This window comes from Acanthopagrus latus, chromosome 3 (assembly GCF_904848185.1).
Source record: "Acanthopagrus latus isolate v.2019 chromosome 3, fAcaLat1.1, whole genome shotgun sequence".
Taxonomy (NCBI): Eukaryota; Metazoa; Chordata; class Actinopteri; order Spariformes; family Sparidae; genus Acanthopagrus; species Acanthopagrus latus.
The window spans coordinates 16111480-16134308 of record NC_051041.1 but is presented as its reverse complement, the minus strand read 5'-3'; the positions used below and the strand labels follow the sequence as shown (position 1 = coordinate 16134308).

Below are 22829 nucleotides of genomic sequence, written 5' to 3'. Positions count from 1 at the left end.
TATTACCATTTATGAAGCCAGTTATATAAACTCTAAAACTACAGTCAGAACTAGAGTCCCCATACACAAGTTTGAATAGTTCTATCCAGGAAAATTAGTTGAAAAATGTAAGGCTTTAAATATTGTGGACCAATCACATAAAGTGTAAACCTGTCTTGCACACACATCACCACCCTGATTGTTAAAGAGAACATCACAGCCCAGGACAGGAAGTCTCTACAGCGGATGATTTAAACCACAAGAACATCACTGGTATCATCTACAGAGCATCAGTGAAATCAGTGAAGTGAGACGTCTGTACAGAGCCCAAAGGATACTAAAAGTGGATGTAATACCTACCCAGCCACAGTCTGTTCATCATGCTGCCACCTGACAGCTGATACGGATGTATCTGCTTTCACTCATCAGGCTATGACTCCTGAACTAATCATCAAGACTCATAAAGGGACAACTTGCATACCTCAAAATTTGCATTTATTTTGAAGGCTTGATCTCCAACTTCCTTTTCACTCCTGTTTTACTTTCTGTTAATTTCCGTTCTTTTCAGCTCAGACCTGCTGCTGGATGACAATCTATTTCAGAGGGGAAGCGGAATTATTGCCTCAGCGGTTTTTTCCCTTCTTTTGTGTGGATTGTATCTTTGGTGGCGACATATTGATTGAACACTTATTTTAAGGATTTTTGGGGGGAATTATTTGTTCATTCAGTAAGATGGGCTGCGCTGGATTCACCTGCTCCAAACACTCCCTATGCGCGCTCAACATCCTCTATGTTGTGAGTATCCGCCGACAGCAGGACAACATATGGATAATTGTAGAGGAGGTATCTTCAGTACAGTCGTTGTTTTATTATTCTGTGAACGCAGTGTCGAAAACATCCCACTGTGTACAACACACTGATGAGGTCAGACACTGCTTTAATCAATTATTTATTGTGTGGCAGCAGTATCAGGTGATCACCATGGGCACAGCACATGCGAAATTACACTTATAACGCAGCCTGCTTTCTTCAGGCTGTGACTGTACTTGCCTTCCATTGCACTGTGTGACATTTGCCCGAGCCTCTGATGGATCTTGTCGCGGGTTGCTCAACATGAACTTTACGTGTAGATGGCACCCACGGGTTCCAACACGGTGTTATTTCATATGATACATTTATAAATCTAGGTCTCTGACAAGGCCTGCGTGGATCTTGCAATGATTTTAAAGGGCCACTCACCACGCGAATTCAAACTCTAGTAGGGGGTACTAAGGCACTGAACCAGTGAACACTGCTGTGGACATCTGTCTGTCTGTCTGTCTGTCTGTCTGCCTGTCTGTCTGCCTGAGAAAATAAATGATGATGTCATAACGCATGTGGCTTGTCTCAGATTGGACTACATCACATCAGACAGAGTGATAACTGACTCTGTTACTTAATTTTAATTTCTTACACAGTTTGTAACAGCCCTGTGAAAGCACAAGACTAATTTGCTGCACTACAATTTTCAAGGATAAGCTCACATCTTTCAAGTATGTCTTAAAATAAGAAATATGAATGATGATAAATGAAGGCTGATTTGAAAATCAACTGTCTCTCCTTTTTTTCAGTGTATTTCACTGATTATGCATCTGTACTCTTATTTTGTAACATCCACTAGGAAAGCAGTATTTTATATTGTGGAGTTGCTACTTTTATTTAGTAAAAGTTCTGAGTATTGCTTCCACCATAAATAGTATTAAGATGACACACTATATGTACAGTTGGTTGAGGAGATTGTGAGGAGCACATTTCAACTTGAATGGTTGGAATAACATATTTGTCCTCAGGAGTGTATTTAGGCTACAGTATTTGTTTTGTACCTAACAGCAGACTGTGTCACTGCTCCAGGTGACGGTGTCTTGGCTGTAAGCTGCTGACTTATTCAGACTGTTGGTGGTCAATGTCCACATACACAGCGTGGTAAGACAGCAGTATGTCATAAAGCTCCTTTTGAACCCAGGACAGAGTTCATGTAGGAGATTTAGCTCATTCAGCTGATTGTCCTCCTGATGGGGTTTCATCTTTGCAGCTTTTCGAAAAGCTGATGTCTTAATTTTAGCCAATATTTTCATTATGTTTTTGGGTTGGCTGTCCCATTCTTGTGAATGTAATATCTAAAGAATGCCTTGAATCTCATCAAATTTGGATGAACTGAATAGATTTTGGTGATCAAATGTAACTGTGACCTCACAATACACACTTTTGTGTCTGTTTCTCAGCAGTTCACATGATATGATGAATTCAATGTAACATCGTTTCATTCCACAAAAAAATCTTCTGGCCATTTTTCAATATCATAAATCAGCAGCAGCAACTTGATTGGTGTACATGGGCATACAACCACGAGGAGGTAATTCTAATTTCTGTTGTTCCACTGTTAGCTGGGGAAGCAACCAGAGAAAACAATGAATCTTCCTGTTTTTGTTGCGTGATGGAAGGCACCTTCTTTTGTGGTGCACTTTGTTTTTTTACAGGGAAAATCCAGCCAGCAGACTGAATGCCAGAGCAAGAGAGAGGTTTATGGGGAACCAATCTATATGTGGATGCTATCACCTCTTTTTTGAAGCAATTATACTGTAATATACTGTTATATACCCCCCCCCCCCCCCCCCCCCCCCCAAAAAAAAAGAAATATATTCAAAAATATATATTAAAAAAACAGAAATATATTCACTTGTCTGCTCTTGAAACATAGCAGCTACAATGCTCAGATTTCTATTTTTTTTCTTTTTTACCTATTGACGGTGATATGTTGTGGTTTCTTTCTTGTGACAAATGTACTTGTTTTTTTTTTTTTGCTTGTTTGTTTGTTTGTTTTTTTTTGCTTTATTGACAGGATAGCTGAAGAGTGTGACAGGAAACAGGGTAAGAGAGGGTGAGTGACACGCAGCAAAGGGACCCGGGCCGGGAGTGGAACCCGGGTCTGCTGCAGAGCCTCGGTACATGGGTCGCGCCCCCATTGACAAATGTACTTGTTGTCGCCTGTACTTGTTAGCGTCAGCTAAATGCCCTAAATGTTGATCTAAATGTAAATGAACAATTGTGCAAATACGCTTATTCACTTTCTTGCTGAGAGTTAATCACTCTAATTTCTCTACAGCATTTATTAAACTGGAGCCAGAAAGTGGTTAGCTTAGCATGAAGGCTGGAAGCAGGGGGAAACAGCTAGCCTGGCCGTCCAACTTTCCAACAGTAACAAAATTACCACCTACCAGCACCTCCAAACTTAATTCATTTCTTTCTATTATTTTGTTGGTGTAAAATTAAAAAATCAATGGTTTGTTATATTCTATATAACCAAAGTTCTTCCTCAGCTTCAATGTTGAGCAACACTGAAAAACAACCATAAAGAAGAAAGTTATTTTAAGAATATCAGTAGAATTTGTACACAGTACAGTACAGTATCTTAATGAACAACACCTGCTTGCCCCAGTTATACTGAGCAGTAATATGATGTGAAGATGTGGCATTCCATCAGAGTTAAATTCAAGGGGAAACAACACTCGGATGAGGACGTGGTGTCATTTGTGCATACGTGTGTGTTCTGTTTTTTAAGCAGAACTGAAACACTCCTCTGTGGTTTCTCTCTCTTGTTTCTGAGAAAGACACTGTGCAACAGGAAGTGAGGCGGGAGGTGGCAGAAACACACAGGAAGTGAAGTGAGGCCTGCCTCAATTAGGTCTGGTTCATCAGCAACACACCGAACCTGTTGCCTACATTCCTGCGTCTGCAGAGGAGACCACACTGACTTTCAATCTTGTGTTCAATCAATGTTCAAATAATCAATGTAGCAGACTCTTTTCACATTTTTCAAATAACATTGCTGTGTTTCAGTTTTATGTTTTTACCCTTGTCAGTTTTTTTTGTTGGTGGGTTGGTTGGTTTGTCAGCAGAATTGAAAAAGAAAAAAAAAGGTTAAGCAGTTAGCTGGTTTAAGATACAGAGTTCTACACTGTTGGGCCTTGGCGGACATTCAGTGCCACTTTGGTCTGATGTTAAACTGTTAAAATTACTGCTAGGATCACATGTTTTAAAAGATAATGTTTGACACTTGCACAATAATTATATTACTGAGTCTTAGTCTGTGTGTCTGTCTTGCAGATGGTGAGCCTGTTGATGATCGGCATCGCAGCGTGGGGGAAGTGGTTCGGTCTGGTCTCCAGTTTCCAAGTGGTGGGAGGCATCATCGGTGTGGGCGTCTTTCTCTTCTTTGTGGCCCTGGCCGGCCTCATCGGGGCCATGAAGCATCACCAAGTCCTGCTCTTCTTTGTATCCTTAACACTGCGTATTCTATGCCTGCTATCATTTCTCCTTGAATGACAGTTTATATGACTGCCACCCAGGAAATGTGTGATAGAATACGTTCAGCATTTAAAAAGAAATTCATCATAGGTAGGTGTACTGCTGCAGAACACCACTCCAGCACTTTTTTGCTCCAAGTGAAGAAATAAAATGTTCAGTTTGCATAATCTGGTTAAATATTTTAAAAAATGAAGTGATAAATTGCTAAAACTACTTATGTATACCATGTTTTTAACATAGGTTGGCATCTACTCACGGAGTGTGCAAAAACCATTGAATGAGAAGGTGTCTCCAAACCTTTGACTTGTATTGTATGTGTATATATTTATCAAGGCTAAGTTTTAAAATGTTATGTCTTTAATCAGCAGAACTCGGATTCTATAGAAAAGATCACATCAGGGCAATAAAAAAGTCATGTATGTGAGAGAAATCTGCCTCATCTGGGTCAGTGAGCTGTTCAAAAATCCTGGCTAGAGGACTGCAAGAAATTAATTATTCCACTTAAAAGAAGCCGGTAGTCTTTGTGAGGTTTACAGCTCGTCAACATTAACTAGTCAGGATGAAGTAAAACATCCTCTCATTTTTTATATAGCTGAAAAGGTAAAAGTTGTAAAACAACGTAACTTTGTGTGTGCACACTGTGCAGGCGTGTCTTAGGTGCGTTCCAATACGATAAAAATCACTACAGCCCTGGAATTCATCATTTATTCACCATGTTACAAAGTGCTTTACAAAAGGCAATAAAACCAAACTAGGCAGATAGAATGAGAATATAAGGCCAAAGAGCACAGAGCAAAGAATACATCAAAGCATGTATAGCTTTTTTGCAGATGGAAATGTGACTGAACAAAATTTTTGGCATCAAAACTAACTCAACTAACTCAACTCAACTAACTCAATAAACAGAGGTTAGCATCAAATATTACAACAAATACAGAGTAGCCTGCTTCATATTATTTAACTGATTGCTAAAACTGATGAAATTTGAATTTTGGTACAACCTAAGATTTTATATCTGAGAGGCAAGATGTGAGTTTTGCTCAGCTACCAGGATCTATGGTTTTAACAGCATTTGTAACTCAGTGTCGGCAGCATAAAAATGTTAAGGTGTTTCACGATTATGAATAACCTGCAGCATGTATATAGAAAACAGAGGAGGGGCAAGTACAGAGCCTTGACGGGACACTGTAGCTCAACCAAGCTGTTGAGGTTAGTTAGGTTGAGTCACTCATAGCAATTAAAACAAATCTGTTGGACAGATGTGAGCATAATAAACCAAGAACCACCCACCTGATGCCTCTTCAAGTCTCAGAGCAATGTAAGATGACATCGTAACTTACTGTGTAAAAGTGCAGTTAGCAGTAGGTCATTTACCTGAATAAGTGCTTACTATGTCTTAAAACCAGACTGGAAACTGTTGAAAAACACAATTATTATTCATAAAAGACATCAGTAAATATATATAACTTTTTTCCAGCCAGTAACACCAGCTGTAAGCAGGATTGTGTGTGTACAGTGTTTGTTGTTGTTCCTTGACAGTGAAGCTCAGTACATGATCATCCTGTTCATGGTATTTATTGTGCAGTTCTCTGTTTCCAGTGCCTGTCTGGCCATCAACAGAGAGCAACAGGTAAGATTAATAAAATATACAGTACACTATAAAAGCAGTTTTATGTAGGAAAATTAATTCTAAGAAATTGGACTGGAAATGACAGGACCATGACAGTTAGCTGTAGGATAGCCATCAATCATGCGTGTTTATGTGTGCTGTCGGCTTAATGTCAGCCTCTGAGTGACCTCATAACTTCCATTCTCCTCTCCTTTTTTTCCTTCTACCTCTGATCCTTAATGAATTAGAGCACTACAAATTCAAGATAGGAGCCTTTTTTCCTAAATTTCTAACTATTGGCTTTTCCTTATTGGTCTGTCACTCCTTTGTAGAAGTCCCAGAAAATCAGAGTGTAAGTCAGTTTCTTGTTTAATAGTGTATTTGAGAAACCCTCCTCAACTTCAGTGCAACAAAACCAGTGCAGTAAGTAAACAAGAGTTGTTGAAAGGCCTTATGGGCTATGTATGAAATCCTTCAGTGAAGTACATGAGGAGGGCAGGATAAGATGAAGTGGCTGCAGCAAAACACATTCCTGGAATGATTTAACATCCCAGATGCATCATATTTAACAAGTTGTGGGCAACCAAGGGAACACTTCTTGTCTCAACTTGTTTCCTGTACCACAAGAAATTAAGGTTGATGAACCTCAACACCCTCAAGAACATCATCCATATGCACTACTTCAGAAGTGATGAATATCATGTTAACCTTTGAGGGCGTCATTTTGCCTGTGTTTGTGGTGCCAGTAATTAAGTGGAATAGACATGTGGACACTGGTTCAAACTAATGACTCTCCTGAGCTACTGCAACCTGAAATAACAGAATGGTTCACTACACCTTCTCTAATGCTACTAATGACTATCAAATAATGAGATTAGAGCCACTGTATGTTTAGTATGTTTAGTATGTTTATAACCTATTTCTCACAACGACCAAAAGTTGTTCTGAATGACCACAGTCGGAGATAGATACTGACCCCCAGTGACTGACACCGAGTCCACACAAGACAAGACCAAGAACAACAGAATGTGATGTGGAATCTCCTTTAGGGGGATAGCAGTCAAGTACCAGGATTTAGAATTAAAAGTTACCGTTCAAAACTTGAAGTCTTGAATATTACTTCTTTTATTAGGACACCAATTCAAAGAGTGTTCTATTAAAAATACCTGTAGTGAAGTTTAAGGGCACTATTGTATATTCTAAGTGCTGTATTCTAGGCAACTGGACTTGTTTCAGTTACTTGAAGATGTTAGAACTTAAGAAAAATCTTGGTGAGAGGTGAAACGTCCTCAAGAAATTGAAATAAGTCCAGCTGCCAACGATTCAGCACATAGAATTACCATGACTTGGATGACTGAGAACCTTCATCAACATGTAAGTGTATATGAATAGTACATACAAAGGGAAAACAATGATGCAGCTAACATGTTATATACTTCCCTAATGTGTGATTAAAACAAATCACATTATAGTGAGACGGTGTGGGATTAACAAGTCAGAATGCTGCAACTGCCATTTACAAACAACCTGTTGCAAATGAAATTAATGTCATGAGCAGAAATGCTTCATAATGCTCCTGTGTGTGTGCTGCAGGATGAGCTGCTGGAGGTGGGCTGGAATAACTCTCAGAGCACTCAAAGGGATGTAGAGAAGAGCCTCAACTGCTGTGGTTTCAAGCATTTTTACACCAATGTCACCTGTGACGCAGTGAGTTTGATCCAGTGCTCTTGTGTCCTGTCACATTTCAGCATGATCAAACAGATCAATGTGTTTTTGAATCATAAAAATATCTAAACCTGTGTGTTTTGTCTCTTTTTCTCTTGCAGGCTTGTTTTCCCAACAACTCCTGTTCGCCCTGTGCAGATAAAATTCAGGAACACGCTGGAGAGGTTCTCCACTTTGTGGGAGGGATTGGACTTTTCTTCAGCTTTACAGAGGTGAGACGCAGCTACAACAGCGCTGACAGATTGTTAGTTGCTGTGCACAAGGATTAGCATTAGTAGTATTGATAGTAGTAATATTTGTATTAGGGTTAGTTTTAGGGTTAATTGTAAATGAAGTGTCCTGGCACAGTCCTTCCTGACCTGAACTGTCAAGAGACTGTGTATGTCAAAAAGTGAGAGTATAGATTGGTGCTGAGGAACTCTGACAGAGAAAATAAATGGAACATGATGCTGCCCAGTGCTCTGAAACAGTGGTTATCAAACATTTTCTCATAAAGAACACAGACACTGACACAAATCAGAAATTGAACCCCATCTGGTAAGATTTTTATCACAGAAAGTGTGCTGAAACTTGGTGGCCAAAATAGTCATACATTCTGTCATAGTCCATCTATCCATCGTCCTTTGCTTATCCGGGGTGGTCATGCAGGCAGCAGGCTAAGTAGGGTACTCCAGACATCCCTCTCCCAAGCAATGTTTTCCAGATATACCTGGGGGATTTTTAGGCATTTCTAGGTCAGATGAGAAATATAAACTCTCCAGCAAGTTCTGGGTCAGCCCCAGGGTCTCCTCCTAGCTAGATGTGCCCAGAAAACCTCCAAAAGGAGGCATCAGTATTTGACTACCTGGGAATGAGATTCAACAATCAACTACATTTCCCCAGAATGGCTTACACCTTGGAATGGTGGGTTTACAGCAGCCAATAAATCTTTGTACACCTTCAAGAAAATTGGATTCGGATGCCTGTGATTTCATTTTGAAAACAAGAAGGAAACTCTCCACATTTAGTGGGTCTGCACTGATATTCAGAAAGGAAGGATTAACAACATGATTAATACTGAATAACACCCCAGGTTTTCAGTGGTGGCCTCCCACAAAATTTACAAAGAAGCCATTCTTGCACATTAACTTCTTGTAGAGCAAGAAACATGCATTTAGTATAGATTATTAGACAGATAGATATTTATGCCTTGGGAAGACTAAATGATGCCAAGTTTCAGGAGCAAATTAAACAGCGAGTAACCATGTCCGTCAGCAGCTTCAGTTCAAAAGAATTTGGTTTGATGGAAACCTATTGTTTATGTTGTTTTGTTTTTTTTTTATGTATACATTTTATACATTTACAAGGTAGGGGGATACTCAACCTTCTTCCTTATAGTGGTGTGTATTGGTGGGTCAGTTCAGGTGGTCCGAATTTTTACGCAGATGTGGAAATGAATCTTCATTTCAAATTATTTCTAGATATTGACAGGTTGCTTTGATCATATCAAGTAAAATTCTACAATGTCCAGTTCCAGATACCTGTGACTAAATGTGCCTTTGTGCACTGTGATCTGTAAGTTGTAATGCAAATGTAAATGATAAACTTGGGCATTCTTAAGAAATTTCAGGTTCTCAATAATGTTTTGTAAAAATATTGTTTGTTAAATGTGAAAAGTTTCAGAATGTACTTTTTTTGCACTAAAACAAAGGGAAACATTTTAAGTTGTTATATATAGTTTATTATGCTATGTTTTTACTGGTCCAGCCTTGTTGAGATCAAAAAGGGCTGTATGTGGCCCCTGAACTAAAATGAGTTTGACATCCCTGACTTAAAGCATAAGGCTGATGTTTTACTCTCTATGTTTCTGTTCATCAACAAATACCGTGAAAGACTCAAACCAACAATGTGCAGTGTATCTCTCAGTCTGACTTTCCGACTTCTCTACCCCATCTGTGGATCTCAGTGCCCAAGCCCATTTGTTCCAGCTAAAGATTTAAATTCTTAAAAACATCTGAAATATATAATTTCTTTTTTCTAAAAAAAGAGGCTCAGTAATGGTCTAAAACATCTGTCTCTTTTCATATGAAGGGTTAACAAAAGTGCTTATGTTATTGTCACCGTTGCTTCTTAATTCTATGAAATTTCCCTCCAGAAAACAAATGGCCGTCTGGTCTCTCTCCAGTTTGAGGATGAGCAGCTCAAACAGTCAATAGATGTCAATCACTGGCACAGTCATGACAGCCAAATAAACAACGGCGCTGAACTTAAAGGACAACACAATTGTATTTTCATGTACTATACCAGTCCAACCAAGCCCGTTTTTCCTCCAGTCATTGCAGGAGCACCATTGGTAGTTAGCCCCACCAACTTTTCCCAGGGTAATTTCATTTTACTAACGAACTTCCCCACCACATCAAAAATGTTCCTGTATGTCGTCCCGTGCATGGCAGCTACATCCAAGGGCTTCTCGCTGACAGTGAAGTCTGCCTTCACTCTTCTTATGAAAACGGACAGATGCGCTGTATCCATGTTGTCAGGTCTTTCATCAACAGCTAATGAAAAAGCCAGGTAACTACGTGACTCCATGGCCCTGCCCAGAGGAAAATTTTACTGCTCAAAGCAATGAGAGTTCTCATTTCTGTCTCGTTGTAGTCTTTTTTGGTCTCAAACATTTCTCATTTGTTTCTCCTAAAATTCCATAGGAGCAATAGGTGAGACTTGAGACTTTACCGCTTAAACCTTGCTCCTTTCAAGCACTGGGGAGACATTCAGAAACTTCACTGAGAGCTTGATGAGATCTCCTTTGAAATTTACAGGGAGCCCAAGTTGAGATTTTTGCACCTGTTTCTCAGGAGAAACAACCGAGAAACAGGAGAAATCAGCCACAGCCTCACTTTGGTCTCAAATAGATCTCATAGTTGTCTAGGAGAAATGAATGAGACACTACTGAGATCTCTTTTTCAATTTTCGTTTCCTCTGGGTGTGTTGTCATATTGTCTGCCAGTTCCTAAACTCAGTCTGCGATGGCGTTTCTTGACAAACTGATATTGTTAAAGGTCTGTGTCTGGTCGAAGCACACCTGCTCACATACCTTCAAATATGCGCTCTCCGAAAAGCACTTGGACGCTCGGGTGATTTCTTCGGCCACAATAAAGTTAGCTTTCACTGCTCCATCACTTTTAGCAGTAGCTTTGGTGAACAAATTCTGCTGCAGCTGCAGTCTGCTTTCTAATTCTTGGACAAGTTTCTGTTTTTCTCTCACATACCAGTGTTCTGTGCAAGTATCTGATGCCTGCAGGCATGTGCACACAAAGGGCCCAAAGGGGTGCTTTAGCCCCTGCCCTTTTTGCCTCATAGTAAAAAGTGCCCTTTTGTGTGATTTTTTTAATGAATAAATAAATTCCTGGTGTGCATACGGATGTAAAAAAAAAAACAGCAGTATAAAAACCCATTATAAACCCATTTCTTCATAATTAGGGCCCAAGCAGGTCACAACCTGTGAGGACCTACTGTATCTCTTCTCACAACTAAACACAGTTTTATAAGCCTGAACATACCTCAAAAGTCACCATATTTGGAATATACGTCACATCCGGCGAAAAATTTGATACTTAAATGTCATTGGGTGTCGTTGTGACCTGCGGGCTCTGTGGCACCCCCTATTGTAATGCCCTGCCTTCTATATACACATACATGAACGAAATTCGGTGTGCATGTTTATCATGAGCAGACATAAAAAAAACCCATTGGACCCATACCGTCACGCCAACAGGAAGTCAGCCATTTTTAAGTGAAGGGCCATTTTTGACAAATTCATGCCTCCTTTGAAAATTATCCTCTCCTACAGATTTAACACCACAGTCTTCACATTCTCTCAGGATCATCCTCATGCCTTGAAGATCAAAAGTTGTTCAAGCTTTCATCTCTCGCATACCTGGTGGGTGGGCGTGACAGTGCTGATGACTTTTTTGCTTCGCCAGCATCAGAATCAAGTCCTCATAACGTCAACATATTGTATATGAGTAACCACGATACTATACCAGACAAAGTATCATGGTTCCAGGTATTATCATGATACTGCAGCCTTTTTTTTATTAATATTATTTTTATGAACTGCAATGTATTTGTACAAGTTATAAATACTTATTAATTACTTATAATGTTGACAATATTTGACAATAATGCTTCTTCTCCAACATAATAAACCATAGAGGACAAATAAAAGGAACTGATTCCCTGTGAAAACTATATTTTTATGGATTTTCTAGGTGCTTTATACTTTGACATCCTTTAACTCTTCATTCCTCAGCCTGTACAGGGAGCATATAGCCTAATATTAGCAAATGAGAAAATAAACAGGGCATACTACCCTGATATTCAACATATAAATATGGGTGATGACACTGCAGGTGTTTTATGAGGTTGGATGTGTTCCCTCCTTTGGCTCCTATAACTTGTTGGCAGTGCCTGCACAGTGGACCGCCATCGTCTATTGCTTTACCGTCTGTGCCTTGTTTAAAGCCAAAATAGTTCCAAATGTGACTTTTGGAGGGGTTTTTTTTCTGAGCAAAATTAGTGGTGCCACTGACGACGACGCTGCGGCAGACTCGCCGCTCGGGCCCGGTGCTTCTGCCATGGTGAGTGTGTTGTCTCGTGTTTGTGATTGTAAGCCGTGCGCGCGTCTGAGCGGGACAAAACTTTAGCTTGTTTGTTTTGAGGAGAATTTCTATCTAAGCGGAGCTGTCTTCATGGAGTTCGTTCTTGCCGGCAGAAACACACGAACAGCCAATCAGCTAACAGACGGGCGGACCCAGCGTGCTGAATAAGCCTATCATATCCCCGCACGTCACTATTAACAGGCAAACAGCCAGTCATTCAGCAGCTGTGTAGTTCGGTTGCAGTAGTTGCCATGCTGGTTTGTTTACAAGGGAGTAGCATGCAGTGAGAAGCCGGGAGGAGGGTCGGCCGCTATGTAGCGGAAACTGGCACGGTAGTATAGTAATCCACGGTAGTACCGTTGTGTAGAATTTCATGTATGGTAGGAACCGTTACGATTTGGCACCGCGGGGTAGCGTGGGTACCGTGGGTATCCGTGACCGTGGGTCAGAGGAGCACCCATTTGTGCTTGTTAAGCAAACTGCTTGTTAATGAGAGTTAAGAGTAATACAATAATCTGACAGCTGTCAGTGTAAACTGTTTATCTTGCCACAAATCTTAAACTTATTCCAGATATTGAGTTTACTGTGACTGTGCTGTTGTAAACATTGCTGTTCCTACCAACAGTCACAGTAGCAGTCACCGTAGTCATTTCTTGGTTTTGTCACATTTTTAGATGTGTAGCCTGTATTTCTAGTTTGCACTTGTCATGTTGACAATAATTTGTTGACACAAAAGAAATGGCAATTACATATCACTCACAGCAGTAGTTAGCTTTCTAAGTACTTTATTTATTAATTTTACATTAATGAATCTACATATTGTGTTATTAAGGCCTGAAAAAAAATTTGGCACACTGTGCACACGCACATACTAACCTTTTCTGACTTTTAGCCCCTGCCCCTCTATAATCATGTGCACATCCCTGCATGCCGGTTTACGTTTGTTGTGTTTCTTACATATATCTCCACTCAAAGTAGCTTGTTTGTTAAGGTGTGTTGTTTGAGACTCCGAACACAGGAGGTGGGGGTGGGCTCTGCTGTGATTGGCTCTGGTGTGCACAAATTCAGTGGGCGTGGCTATGGTTGACAATGCTGGTGGAATTCGTAAGTCATTTCTTTAATATTTTATTAACGGTATCTTTGTAGTCCAAACAAATCCAAGGTTGCACACCCTTCAACCACGCAGCAGCCATGTTAAAAATCTCAAGTCAGTCTGATTCTTATATGCAGAGATATTTCAGCCACACACACAGCTTTCTTGTTTCAATAGATAGATGTGGCAGGCACTGCCGCCATTCGAGCTTCTAGGACCTCTGAGACCAAAGCTGTTTTCTGAGTACAGCTTGTTTATTCTTCTATCACAACCATCAAAATGTTTTACCCTCTCTGTATACAGTCTAGTTGATTTTTTCTTAATAGTAGAGGGAATGTTATTACAGCTGCTTGAAAAAGAGAATATGTTAAAAGAAAAGGTGCTGTTCATAAGGTTTGCAGGGGAAACATAGCTCAGCTTTCCATTTGGGTCACAGAATCTGATATCACTCAACCTTAGGCAAGGTTTTACAGTTTAAATCAACATTGGCACTGTATTGTCTATTGACGTTCTGGGCCAGTTAATTATCAATCATATTAACCAGTGCATTGCCCGGAGGAAGTATGTATTCCTATAGAAAAGTGGGAGGTTAAGTAGCTTTTTCATGAATGGCCAAATGAGGCTGTGTTTGAGGGTGGGACGTCAGGGATATAATTGGCCATTTTAGACTACTTTTGATTTTTATATTTCACCGAATAAACTATTTTCCTTGCCTTGGCTGGTGTCATTATTTTCAGCACAACCTAACACATGTGACTGTACTGTATTGTTTCATTTTGACATACTGTATTAACGCAATGGACCTAAAAACAAAAAAAAACAAAAACGTAACACTGCCAGTGTTCTTACACAAAGATAAGCCAATATTATGTTGTCCGTGCTTTCACTGACTATTTCTGTGTCCATGTGTCAGATTCTGGGAGTATGGCTCACGTATCGCTACAGGAACCAGAAGGATCCCCGAGCAAACCCCAGTGCTTTCCTGTGAGACAGCGGCAGCTCCAGCCTCTCTGCGTTCACCTTACCACCTCTATGGACCTTCTCTGGTCTTTTCCTGTAAATACAAGACTGACCTGTGTGTTTCCTCTGATTGCTGCAGTGATGCTGTTCAAATGTGTTTGGTTTTCAAGACTGAAAGTGTGTTCTGAAAAGTAGTTGTGTGTGAAGAAACAGTGCACGCGCTGCTTCTAACATGAAGCTCTGCCTGGATAAGCATCTTATACTGCACACAGAGAACATACACAGTTAGTACACTGACCACTGATAAAAGAGGGAATATTGTCTACAATTGTCTGCTGTATATTCCAAAAGTATTTATGCAGCCTGCCTGATGTTGACCCTGATCCACTATTTTTTTCCCTTTTTTGCTGTCGGTCCCACTAAACGCAATAATGTCAGCCACTTTTCTGCGTTTTGATTTCTAAATTATTTTGACCGTGTATGAAAGTGTTAATATGGTAACCTGGGAGTTTTTAAGCCTATATGAGAATGTGTGTGGGTGTGTGTGTCACTGGCCTACTAGTCTGCCTTGCTGGCTGCATACTGTGTATTTGGCCTTTTGCATGACTCTTCTGCAGATATAAGCAACTTTATAAGAACTGCAATCATGATTCTGTAAACCACCTGTCTGAGCCTTTGTACTGTAAACCACAATAAAACACTAATGGAGGAAAAGAAAATCACTTTCTCTACATAATTAAGCTGTGGATTGTCAGACCTGGACTTAAAGAGGACTCAGATGCAGCGTACGTTAGTGACCATTCAATTCAAGTCAGTCCAAAGGAGGCCAACAAAATGGCAACAAAACTAAACTGAACTATGATACTGTGCTATGAAATATACAAACAAAAAAAACACTCACAAGGAGGCAAAGAATACAGGCTTACGTATCAAGAGAAGCAAAGCTGAGATGACATGGACTGTGGCGACTGGCTGGGGTGCTCAGCAGAAATGAGACACTCTGGCACAAGACAAGGAGAGATGCAGACTATAAAACACATGAGGGTAATGGGGAACAGGTGGACATGATCAGGAATCAGGGAAGACAAAAGCAGACCAGTGACACATGAGGAAGGGCAAGTGACCTGAAACGAGAGGAGGGTTAATTTTCAAAATAAAACAGGAAGTCAAGAGACAAAAAACCCAGGAAGAGATCACCTAACCGCCATGTGACATGGATAGATTATTTTATTTTCTTACATAGTGCAACTTAAGCAAAACTACTTGTATAAAGGCACTTCAAACCACAGACTTAAACAGAAATGTCATTACTATCAAACTCACACTACCCTTAGATGGGCCCCAGTTCTATGTCTGGAATGGAGACCTGGTGGGAGCTTATTGAGTCATGTGGTCAACTAACTGTTTAGGGGTGTCTAGTACTGCACATGCAAATATTTAGCAACAAATTTTGAAACTGGACTGACTCCAGTGAATCACCACGAAATAAAAGGCTTTTAGCAGTGGAGCTTCTCTCACTAGTGAATGAGAGCACAGCTGTTGTCTCAGCCTCAGTGTATGCTACATATATTTGTTAAAAGTTTAAGGCAGCAACAAGGAGTGCCTATCCCCCCCTTCCTTCTTCTATCTGCATGTACCTCCATCACTATGTGAAACAACAACAACTTCCATGCAAGCTAGCAAACTACATGCTCTAAATCAAACCTCAAACATAAACAAGCTAGCAGCTGTTACCTTTTCTGTTGTTGGGATTTAGCCATGTCAGTGTCAGGGCTCACCTCCCCAAATGCATTCCAAGGTTAACCAGGCGCTATTTTGCAGGGGCATCATCAATGCATCCTTGGTAAAAGCTCCCCCAAGACGGATGTGATTGGTTTAAAGACATGCAAACAAGGCAGAGCATGTTTTTCCCCTATCCCAGTATGAGAGATGGTGCAGCCAGACCTTTCTCCAGCACTGACACTGCAGTGGAGATAGGCTATCCAGACTTTGATCAGCATTTGTTTAGAAGCGAGCAAAAGAAAGATACAACCTGTTTTAAATCCTGTGTTTCTTTAAACATAGTTTTCAGGATGCATAGCGATGAGTTAATGTATCTGTGTATCATGTAAGATTAATAACTATCTTGACGATAGTGAAACAAAGGAAAAGTAAGTTGTGGGTAATTACCATTCGTACCTAGTTATATGTACACTTACAGCTAACAGACAAGGTTGTTTGGTAATAGTAGCATACATTTGTTGAGTTCAAGATAAAGTATTGTTATTCCCTTAAATTGTTGTCCTCATAATAATATGCTAACAGCAAGACATACAGTAGTTCTGTTCTGCCACTGAGTGGCAATGCAAAACTATCCACTGCCATAGCACCAGACTACAGAGCAATTTCTGACCTCAGTTCTAATTTTCCTAGAATAACCATACAGATATAACGTATCTTCTTATTGATGGTCTTGTTTGCTGATTCGGGTTATATATGGACTGTTTCATAACCAGTTAAATGTTCCTTGTTGTATATATACAGCTGAATGTTTCAGAATGGTGAGGAGTTCACTTAACTAAGGAATAAAGGGGAAAAACTATGAAGAGACTTTGACTCATTGACTAATTGACTCAAAATATGCAAAGTAATTCATGATTTCCATCTCTGTAACTCCTTGTTAATTCACTAAGCCTGAAAGGGCATTTAAACTACTCGACTTCACAGCTTCATCCTTTATCCTATTAAGAAAAGCTGACTTGACAACGGTTTCCTCCTAATATACTCTGTCATAATATATTCAGGTCACGCTGAACAAATTTCTGTATTTTTTAGGTTTCTGCAGTCTCACATGATTGCCATAAGGAAGAAGATGTTGGTTCAAGTCTTGACCAACCAACTACTTGTGCCTCTGTGCCTGCTTTGTGGAGCTCATACCACAGGACAGTAATCTCTGTTTAGCCCCAGTAACCCAGCAACAGGGAAAGGCTTTCAATGTGGACACACACATCCAGGATGTTAAACACACACACACACACACACACACACACACACACACACACACACACACACACACAACACAAAATAACAAAACATGCTCTGTGAATTGATTCGTCATCAGCACATTTAAATGAAACTTTTTTTTCTAAAGACATGTTTGTACAAAGTGGCCTGATCACTGTCATCTTGATATGATATTTATGACCTGCAAGTTGTCACAAATGAAACGTGACAGATCATTCCTACCAAGCATGAACTGATCATATTACAGATGAACAAGAAACTTATTGTTATTGCAATTTGGCATATGTCCTAGAATGCATTGCATTTGAGAAAAATGTGTTCAGGGAACCTTTATGCCTTTCTGTGCTTCTGCCTTGTGGTCTCTGCCTGTTAAAAGGCGGTTTTGTTTAAGTATTAAGGTAAGCAGGTGGCCTATATTTGAGGCTGAGCTACACAATACAGTAGATGTTGATACTGATGATTTGGTAGTGAGTAGAGGGTGACAAGGGAGTGGATTTTCACTCCTGTCCCATCCCACTATCACAGAAAAAAATCTTGTCCCATCCCAATCCCAGGCCAGAGTGAAAAAAATTCCTGTCCCATCCCGCTCTTGGTAAAATGACTCCCACTCCTGTACCACTCCCATTTTTTTTTTCTTATAGTCTTTAGGCAATACATTGAATTTGATTTGATCTTCTTCCCATTCTTTTTAGATTACTTTGTGTTCTGCAGTGTTATTTCAAAAGATATAGCAACAGGAACAGTTCATTTGTGGTAATATAGGGAGGCATTTATTGCATTAATCCAAACAAAAAACCTTCACTAAAGGGCACAAAACATAGATAATACATGGCCTGTAGTCCCTCTAGTATTTCTATTGAGGACCTCCTGCTAAGTCCCTGTTTCTAGCTCTTTTGAAGGTCAGTGACAGTAAAAAAAAACAACAAACAAGAAAACAATACATGGGTCACACCATGCCTACCTTTAATAAACCCAAACAGAACATATAATGTTGCATTTTACTAATTTATTCAGCAATTGTTTCCTTTACACAGTGACATTACTTTTAAGACTAAACACGTTTTACAAGCAGCATACCCGGTTTTAGCACCGTCACACTTGACTGTCATGAAGTACAGTAATATTTGCGACTTCCCTGCCAGTTCTGTGATCTTAATAGATAGGTTGTTACCTCTGATTTTGCATTGCAAATCATTTTTTACCACAACGTTTTTTCTGCTGGTGTTTACTCCCTCCACTGCTGTCCTATTGGTTGGTTCCCATTCCTGTCCACTCCTGTTAACTTTTTTATCCTCTACCGCCCCAGTCACGTGATTAATAGTAAGGTTGACTCCCATCCTGTGGGAATCCCTTGACCCGTGGGATTCCCAAACAAATGTCAGCCTCTAGTAGTGAGTACAATTTTCAAGACCTAAACCTGACCCGAAGCTATCTTTCTTCTAATTTCCTTGATTATTGATTAATGCAACATTGGTTCCATGTTTCCCTCTTCCCAATGGACACTGCATGTATGCTTTAAACACATGCCATGGATGGATGCAGACAACTGGCAAAGTCAGAGTCAGAGAGAGAAAAAATCCCTGACCAGTTGCAGCTTGATGTGAACGGATGGTACAGTATTAAAATGTTTTAGACAGTGGTAATTACAGTTGTGTAGACTGAGCACAGCACATGACTCTTCCGATAATACCTAACTATGTTCATTTTGAAAACCTTGAGTAATGCAGTCATACCCACTTTGTCTTACTCTTTAGCGTCACCAGGTTTGGTTCCAGTTTTAACAGTTGTTTTAAAAGTATGCTAATTTTATCAGCAACAAAAATCTTCTGATGGGTTAAGCAGATTTATCAACCAAATGACTGGCAACCTTACACATGTAAGGGAGTAATATGTTCTGCAGGCCTGAGGGAATATAGATCCTGCAGCCGTCAATGAGAACTCCCTCCGTAACTCTTCCTTTAAAATAGCCTGCTCTGTGTTGAAGCTCAAAATTAATTCCCTTTATTTTATAGACTTCTTTTGTATTTCTAATTCACCAGTAGGAGTAGCATCATTAGTAGCACTAACAGTAATAATAGTTGCAGCAGTAGCATGAGTGCATGAGTGTGAGTGCTACTAATGTGCTACTAACTAAGCATGAGTGCTTTCAGACTTAAGTATTAAATAACTCTGTGTGCATATTACTCATGACTCAACACTCAACACATCTTGTATGTATGAACAGTTCCATATTTATTCAAAATACAGTCTGGATGTACAGCAATGTTAACAAAGGTAAGAGGTAAGGAATTCAAGGGGAGAAGATGATGAGGAAGAAAGAAAACTTTCCAGTGCTTAGTTTTGCATGTGTAAACTGTAGTGACAGCACATTATCGGCATCAGTGGCGACAAACTCTTGGGTGTCTCATCCTTGTGCTCACAGTTCAGACTTCAGGAGCTTCTTGGCCTTCTTCATGTTGTCCATCACTAAAGAAGAGGCAGGAAACATTTACATTTAATCAGTTTCATAGACACAAACAGACACTGCTGGCAGACGACAGATTTGTGTAAGCTTCACACTGTGTTACTTACAGATTTTGATGTCAGATGGTTCATACGCATACATGCGGTTGGCGTAGCGACCGGTGATGTCGGCCCTCACTGTCATTGAGGGGTCTGTGGAGACAAAGTTGAATTAGGCTGTGATCCTGAAGCAGAAAGGAGATGTTTGCATACATGAAAACTGAAACTTTTCCCCTTGACAACATGTATGTACTAAACTACTACATTTTATGTACTAAAAACCCAAGGATGTAGTAGGCCTGTTTGTTCTTACAGGACACAAAGTCTTAAGTTTAAAGGTAAGTAACAGGATCTATGAAAGGGAATGTGTTAACAGGCTTAGTCTACATAGCTCTTACCGACAAAAATGACCCGGGGAACATACTGTCCATCAGGAGAGAGATGTTTGTCTGTGGTTTCATACTGTAAGCGAGAAACAGCATAACACTTTAACATCCAACACATCAAAGTCAGCTTTAAAAGGTCCTGAAAAACTTTTCTCTAAATCAGCTTACTACTCAGATGGCATGTTGAATGTGAACAAAGTGTTTTGGGTTATTATTTTTGCTCTATCTTGTGATTGTGTCTCAGCTCTTTTTGGCATTCAGTAAGTAAGCCTCAGTTTGAACAAGGTGCTGTCACAATGTATTGTATGCCAATCACTTGTGAATGGCAATGTGATGACAGATGGAGACCTATTTGAAAACTTAAACTTTTAACTGATTAACTGATTGTGATGGTTTAGTCATGCATATTTAATGTTGTGTAAAATTAATTGCTAAGCTATGAGCTATCACAGGTATGCAATGGTATGACATCAGGCTTTTAAAGGTTTTATAGTTTTGAAAATAGATAAAACTTGAATACGGATTAAGTTTAAAACACTTCCTTCAGCCCAGTAGTCTGATCTGAAAAGTCCTGTAACATTACCATCAGATTGAGAATGATGAAGTCCTCATCAAGAGTTCTTTGGATCTCAACGTCGTCAGCGATGGTCTTCTTCAGTGCTGCAGGAGAAACAACTACTTTATTCTACAACTCAGTCCAGGATGTGTGAGGTGACATCATGCATGAGCAAACAAATGACTCTTCAAACAGGTTAGACTCTTAATTCAACAGAACAGTTTTTTTCTCAGTATGACTAACTCAGTAACTCAAATATGAGCAGATATTTTTTTCCCTGGGGTTTGACTTACCCTGGCTGTGTGGGCAGTCCTTAAGGTGAAAGATGACCATCAGAGGCTTGTTTCTAAAGCACAAAACAGAACAGCTTTGGTAAGCATCAGCGTGAGAGCCAGACCAACATTTTGATGCCAGTGTCAGTCAGGATTATTTCTTACCTTGACCTGGACCAGTAAAGAGCCTCTTCGTAAGTCTGAGCCCAGATCAGCTGATCACCCCAACCTGAACAGACATGGACAGCCTTATAAATAAGAGCCTCTACTTAATTTGAACATTTACAACACTATAACTTAGTCTCAGTCATTTGGCCTGAGAGGTGCAGAAGATGCTCACAGACCTCTGGACAGAGTCTGAGGAGTCCTCCTGCCAGTCTTGGGGATGTATTTCCCGAAGGTGGAGGACAGGGCCACCAAGACCAAGAGTGCAGACAACATGGCTTTGATCATCTTTATAAACTGACTGCAAGAGGCAGACAAAAAGAATTGGGAATTATCACATCAGTCCTTTTGGGAGATTATGTTGTTGGCAGACAGACAAAACATGAAACAAGGGAGAGGAGCATTCTGTGGTGTGGACCTTAACCACAGGCTTTCAGGAAAGACATGTCAAGTTATTTTTTAGCTATTAAAAGTTATTCAAAAAATGAGAGTATGCTATGAATTCAAATCAGACACTTTGTCCTGTTTTGCTGTTTACAGTTGTTCCAAAAATCATAAAAGAAACATTAAACATGTCTGTACAGAACAGATATAATCTGGAAGAGAGATGATTTTTCATCAAATAGTGCAGTGTAGCTTCAACGATATTTAACATCCATGTGGTGCCAGCAGAGCAGGACTAAACGGAAGTATACAAGTTTCTACCTCTACACGGGGCGACGCAGTGTTATAAGCTCTTGAATGAAGACTATGTAACTGTGTTGCACTGTTTGATTTTTGTTACCTATTAAGTTTAAATCATTCCATTTTAAATTATTATCAGTATTTTCATCTTACTATGAAACACGTTTTCTCTTATCCTGCAAATATTATAATTCTTATCTTTAGTACTATGCTTTGGAATTTATATTTTTTTAAATACCGGTTTTATCTCAACTATGCTTAACTTTTTTAATTAACCGAACAATTTAGCAGTTTCTCCAGCCCTGACAACCGCTTCACTAGATGCACAGCCTAAGAAGCAAGAGAAAAAAAGTCGTTTTTGAAATGTAGTTTCGCTGCAGTTAAAAATTAGCATAGCGAGCGGCCTGTGTCTTACCTGTTCCTGGCTGCTCAGGTGAGGATGTAGGCGGACCACAAGCTGCAGAATATGCTGTACCTCCACTCTCACCTGTCCCGTATTTAAACACCTGTTCGCCTGCGGACCCGCCCTCCTCCCTTCACTTCATGCCATGATGACTCAAACTCCCGACACGTTTTTTGTTTTTTTTTCTCCAGCAAACCAAACTTCATTGGGAAAACTGGCAATTCCAGGTTTCCATGTGTTTTGACAAATACATGGTAGTGTATGATTAGGAATGAAAACATTTTTGCTTCTGTGATGATGAGCTGCTTAAAATCGGCATACTCCACAATCAACGCGTTGCATCTGTTCTTATTACAATCCCATTAAATTTTTCTTGAGCCTCTTCATTTGTTAATTAATGTCATAAAGCCGTTATAGTGACAATAGGAACCAAATAAAGGTTGTTGTTTTTATTTTGTTTATTTGATTAATACTTCCATGCTGTTTGGACACAGTGATAGATAATTAA

General features: G+C 39.8%; 2 protein-coding genes across 2 annotated transcripts; one reads left to right on the top strand and one right to left on the bottom strand.

Annotated features, from left to right (window-relative positions):
* The first annotated feature begins 518 nt into the window (after nt 1-518).
* tspan13b (tetraspanin 13b) lies at nt 519-15090 on the top strand. Its single transcript, XM_037093339.1, has 6 exons — nt 519-774; nt 4123-4290; nt 5873-5953; nt 7526-7639; nt 7759-7869; nt 14304-15090. The coding sequence occupies exons 1-6, from the start codon at nt 712-714 to the stop codon at nt 14376-14378; spliced, it is 612 nt and encodes a 203-aa protein (XP_036949234.1). The 5' UTR covers nt 519-711; the 3' UTR covers nt 14379-15090.
* Nucleotides 15091-19564: 4474 nt separating this feature from the next.
* agr2 (anterior gradient 2) lies at nt 19565-22481 on the bottom strand. The gene is made up of 8 exons (XM_037093165.1): nt 22334-22481; nt 21414-21535; nt 21235-21298; nt 21091-21143; nt 20825-20901; nt 20254-20317; nt 19925-20008; nt 19565-19819 (listed from the first exon to the last, which is right to left on the bottom strand). The coding sequence occupies exons 2-8, from the start codon at nt 21520-21522 to the stop codon at nt 19770-19772; spliced, it is 501 nt and encodes a 166-aa protein (XP_036949060.1). The 5' UTR covers nt 21523-21535; nt 22334-22481; the 3' UTR covers nt 19565-19769.
* Between the last annotated feature and the right edge of the window lie 348 nt (nt 22482-22829).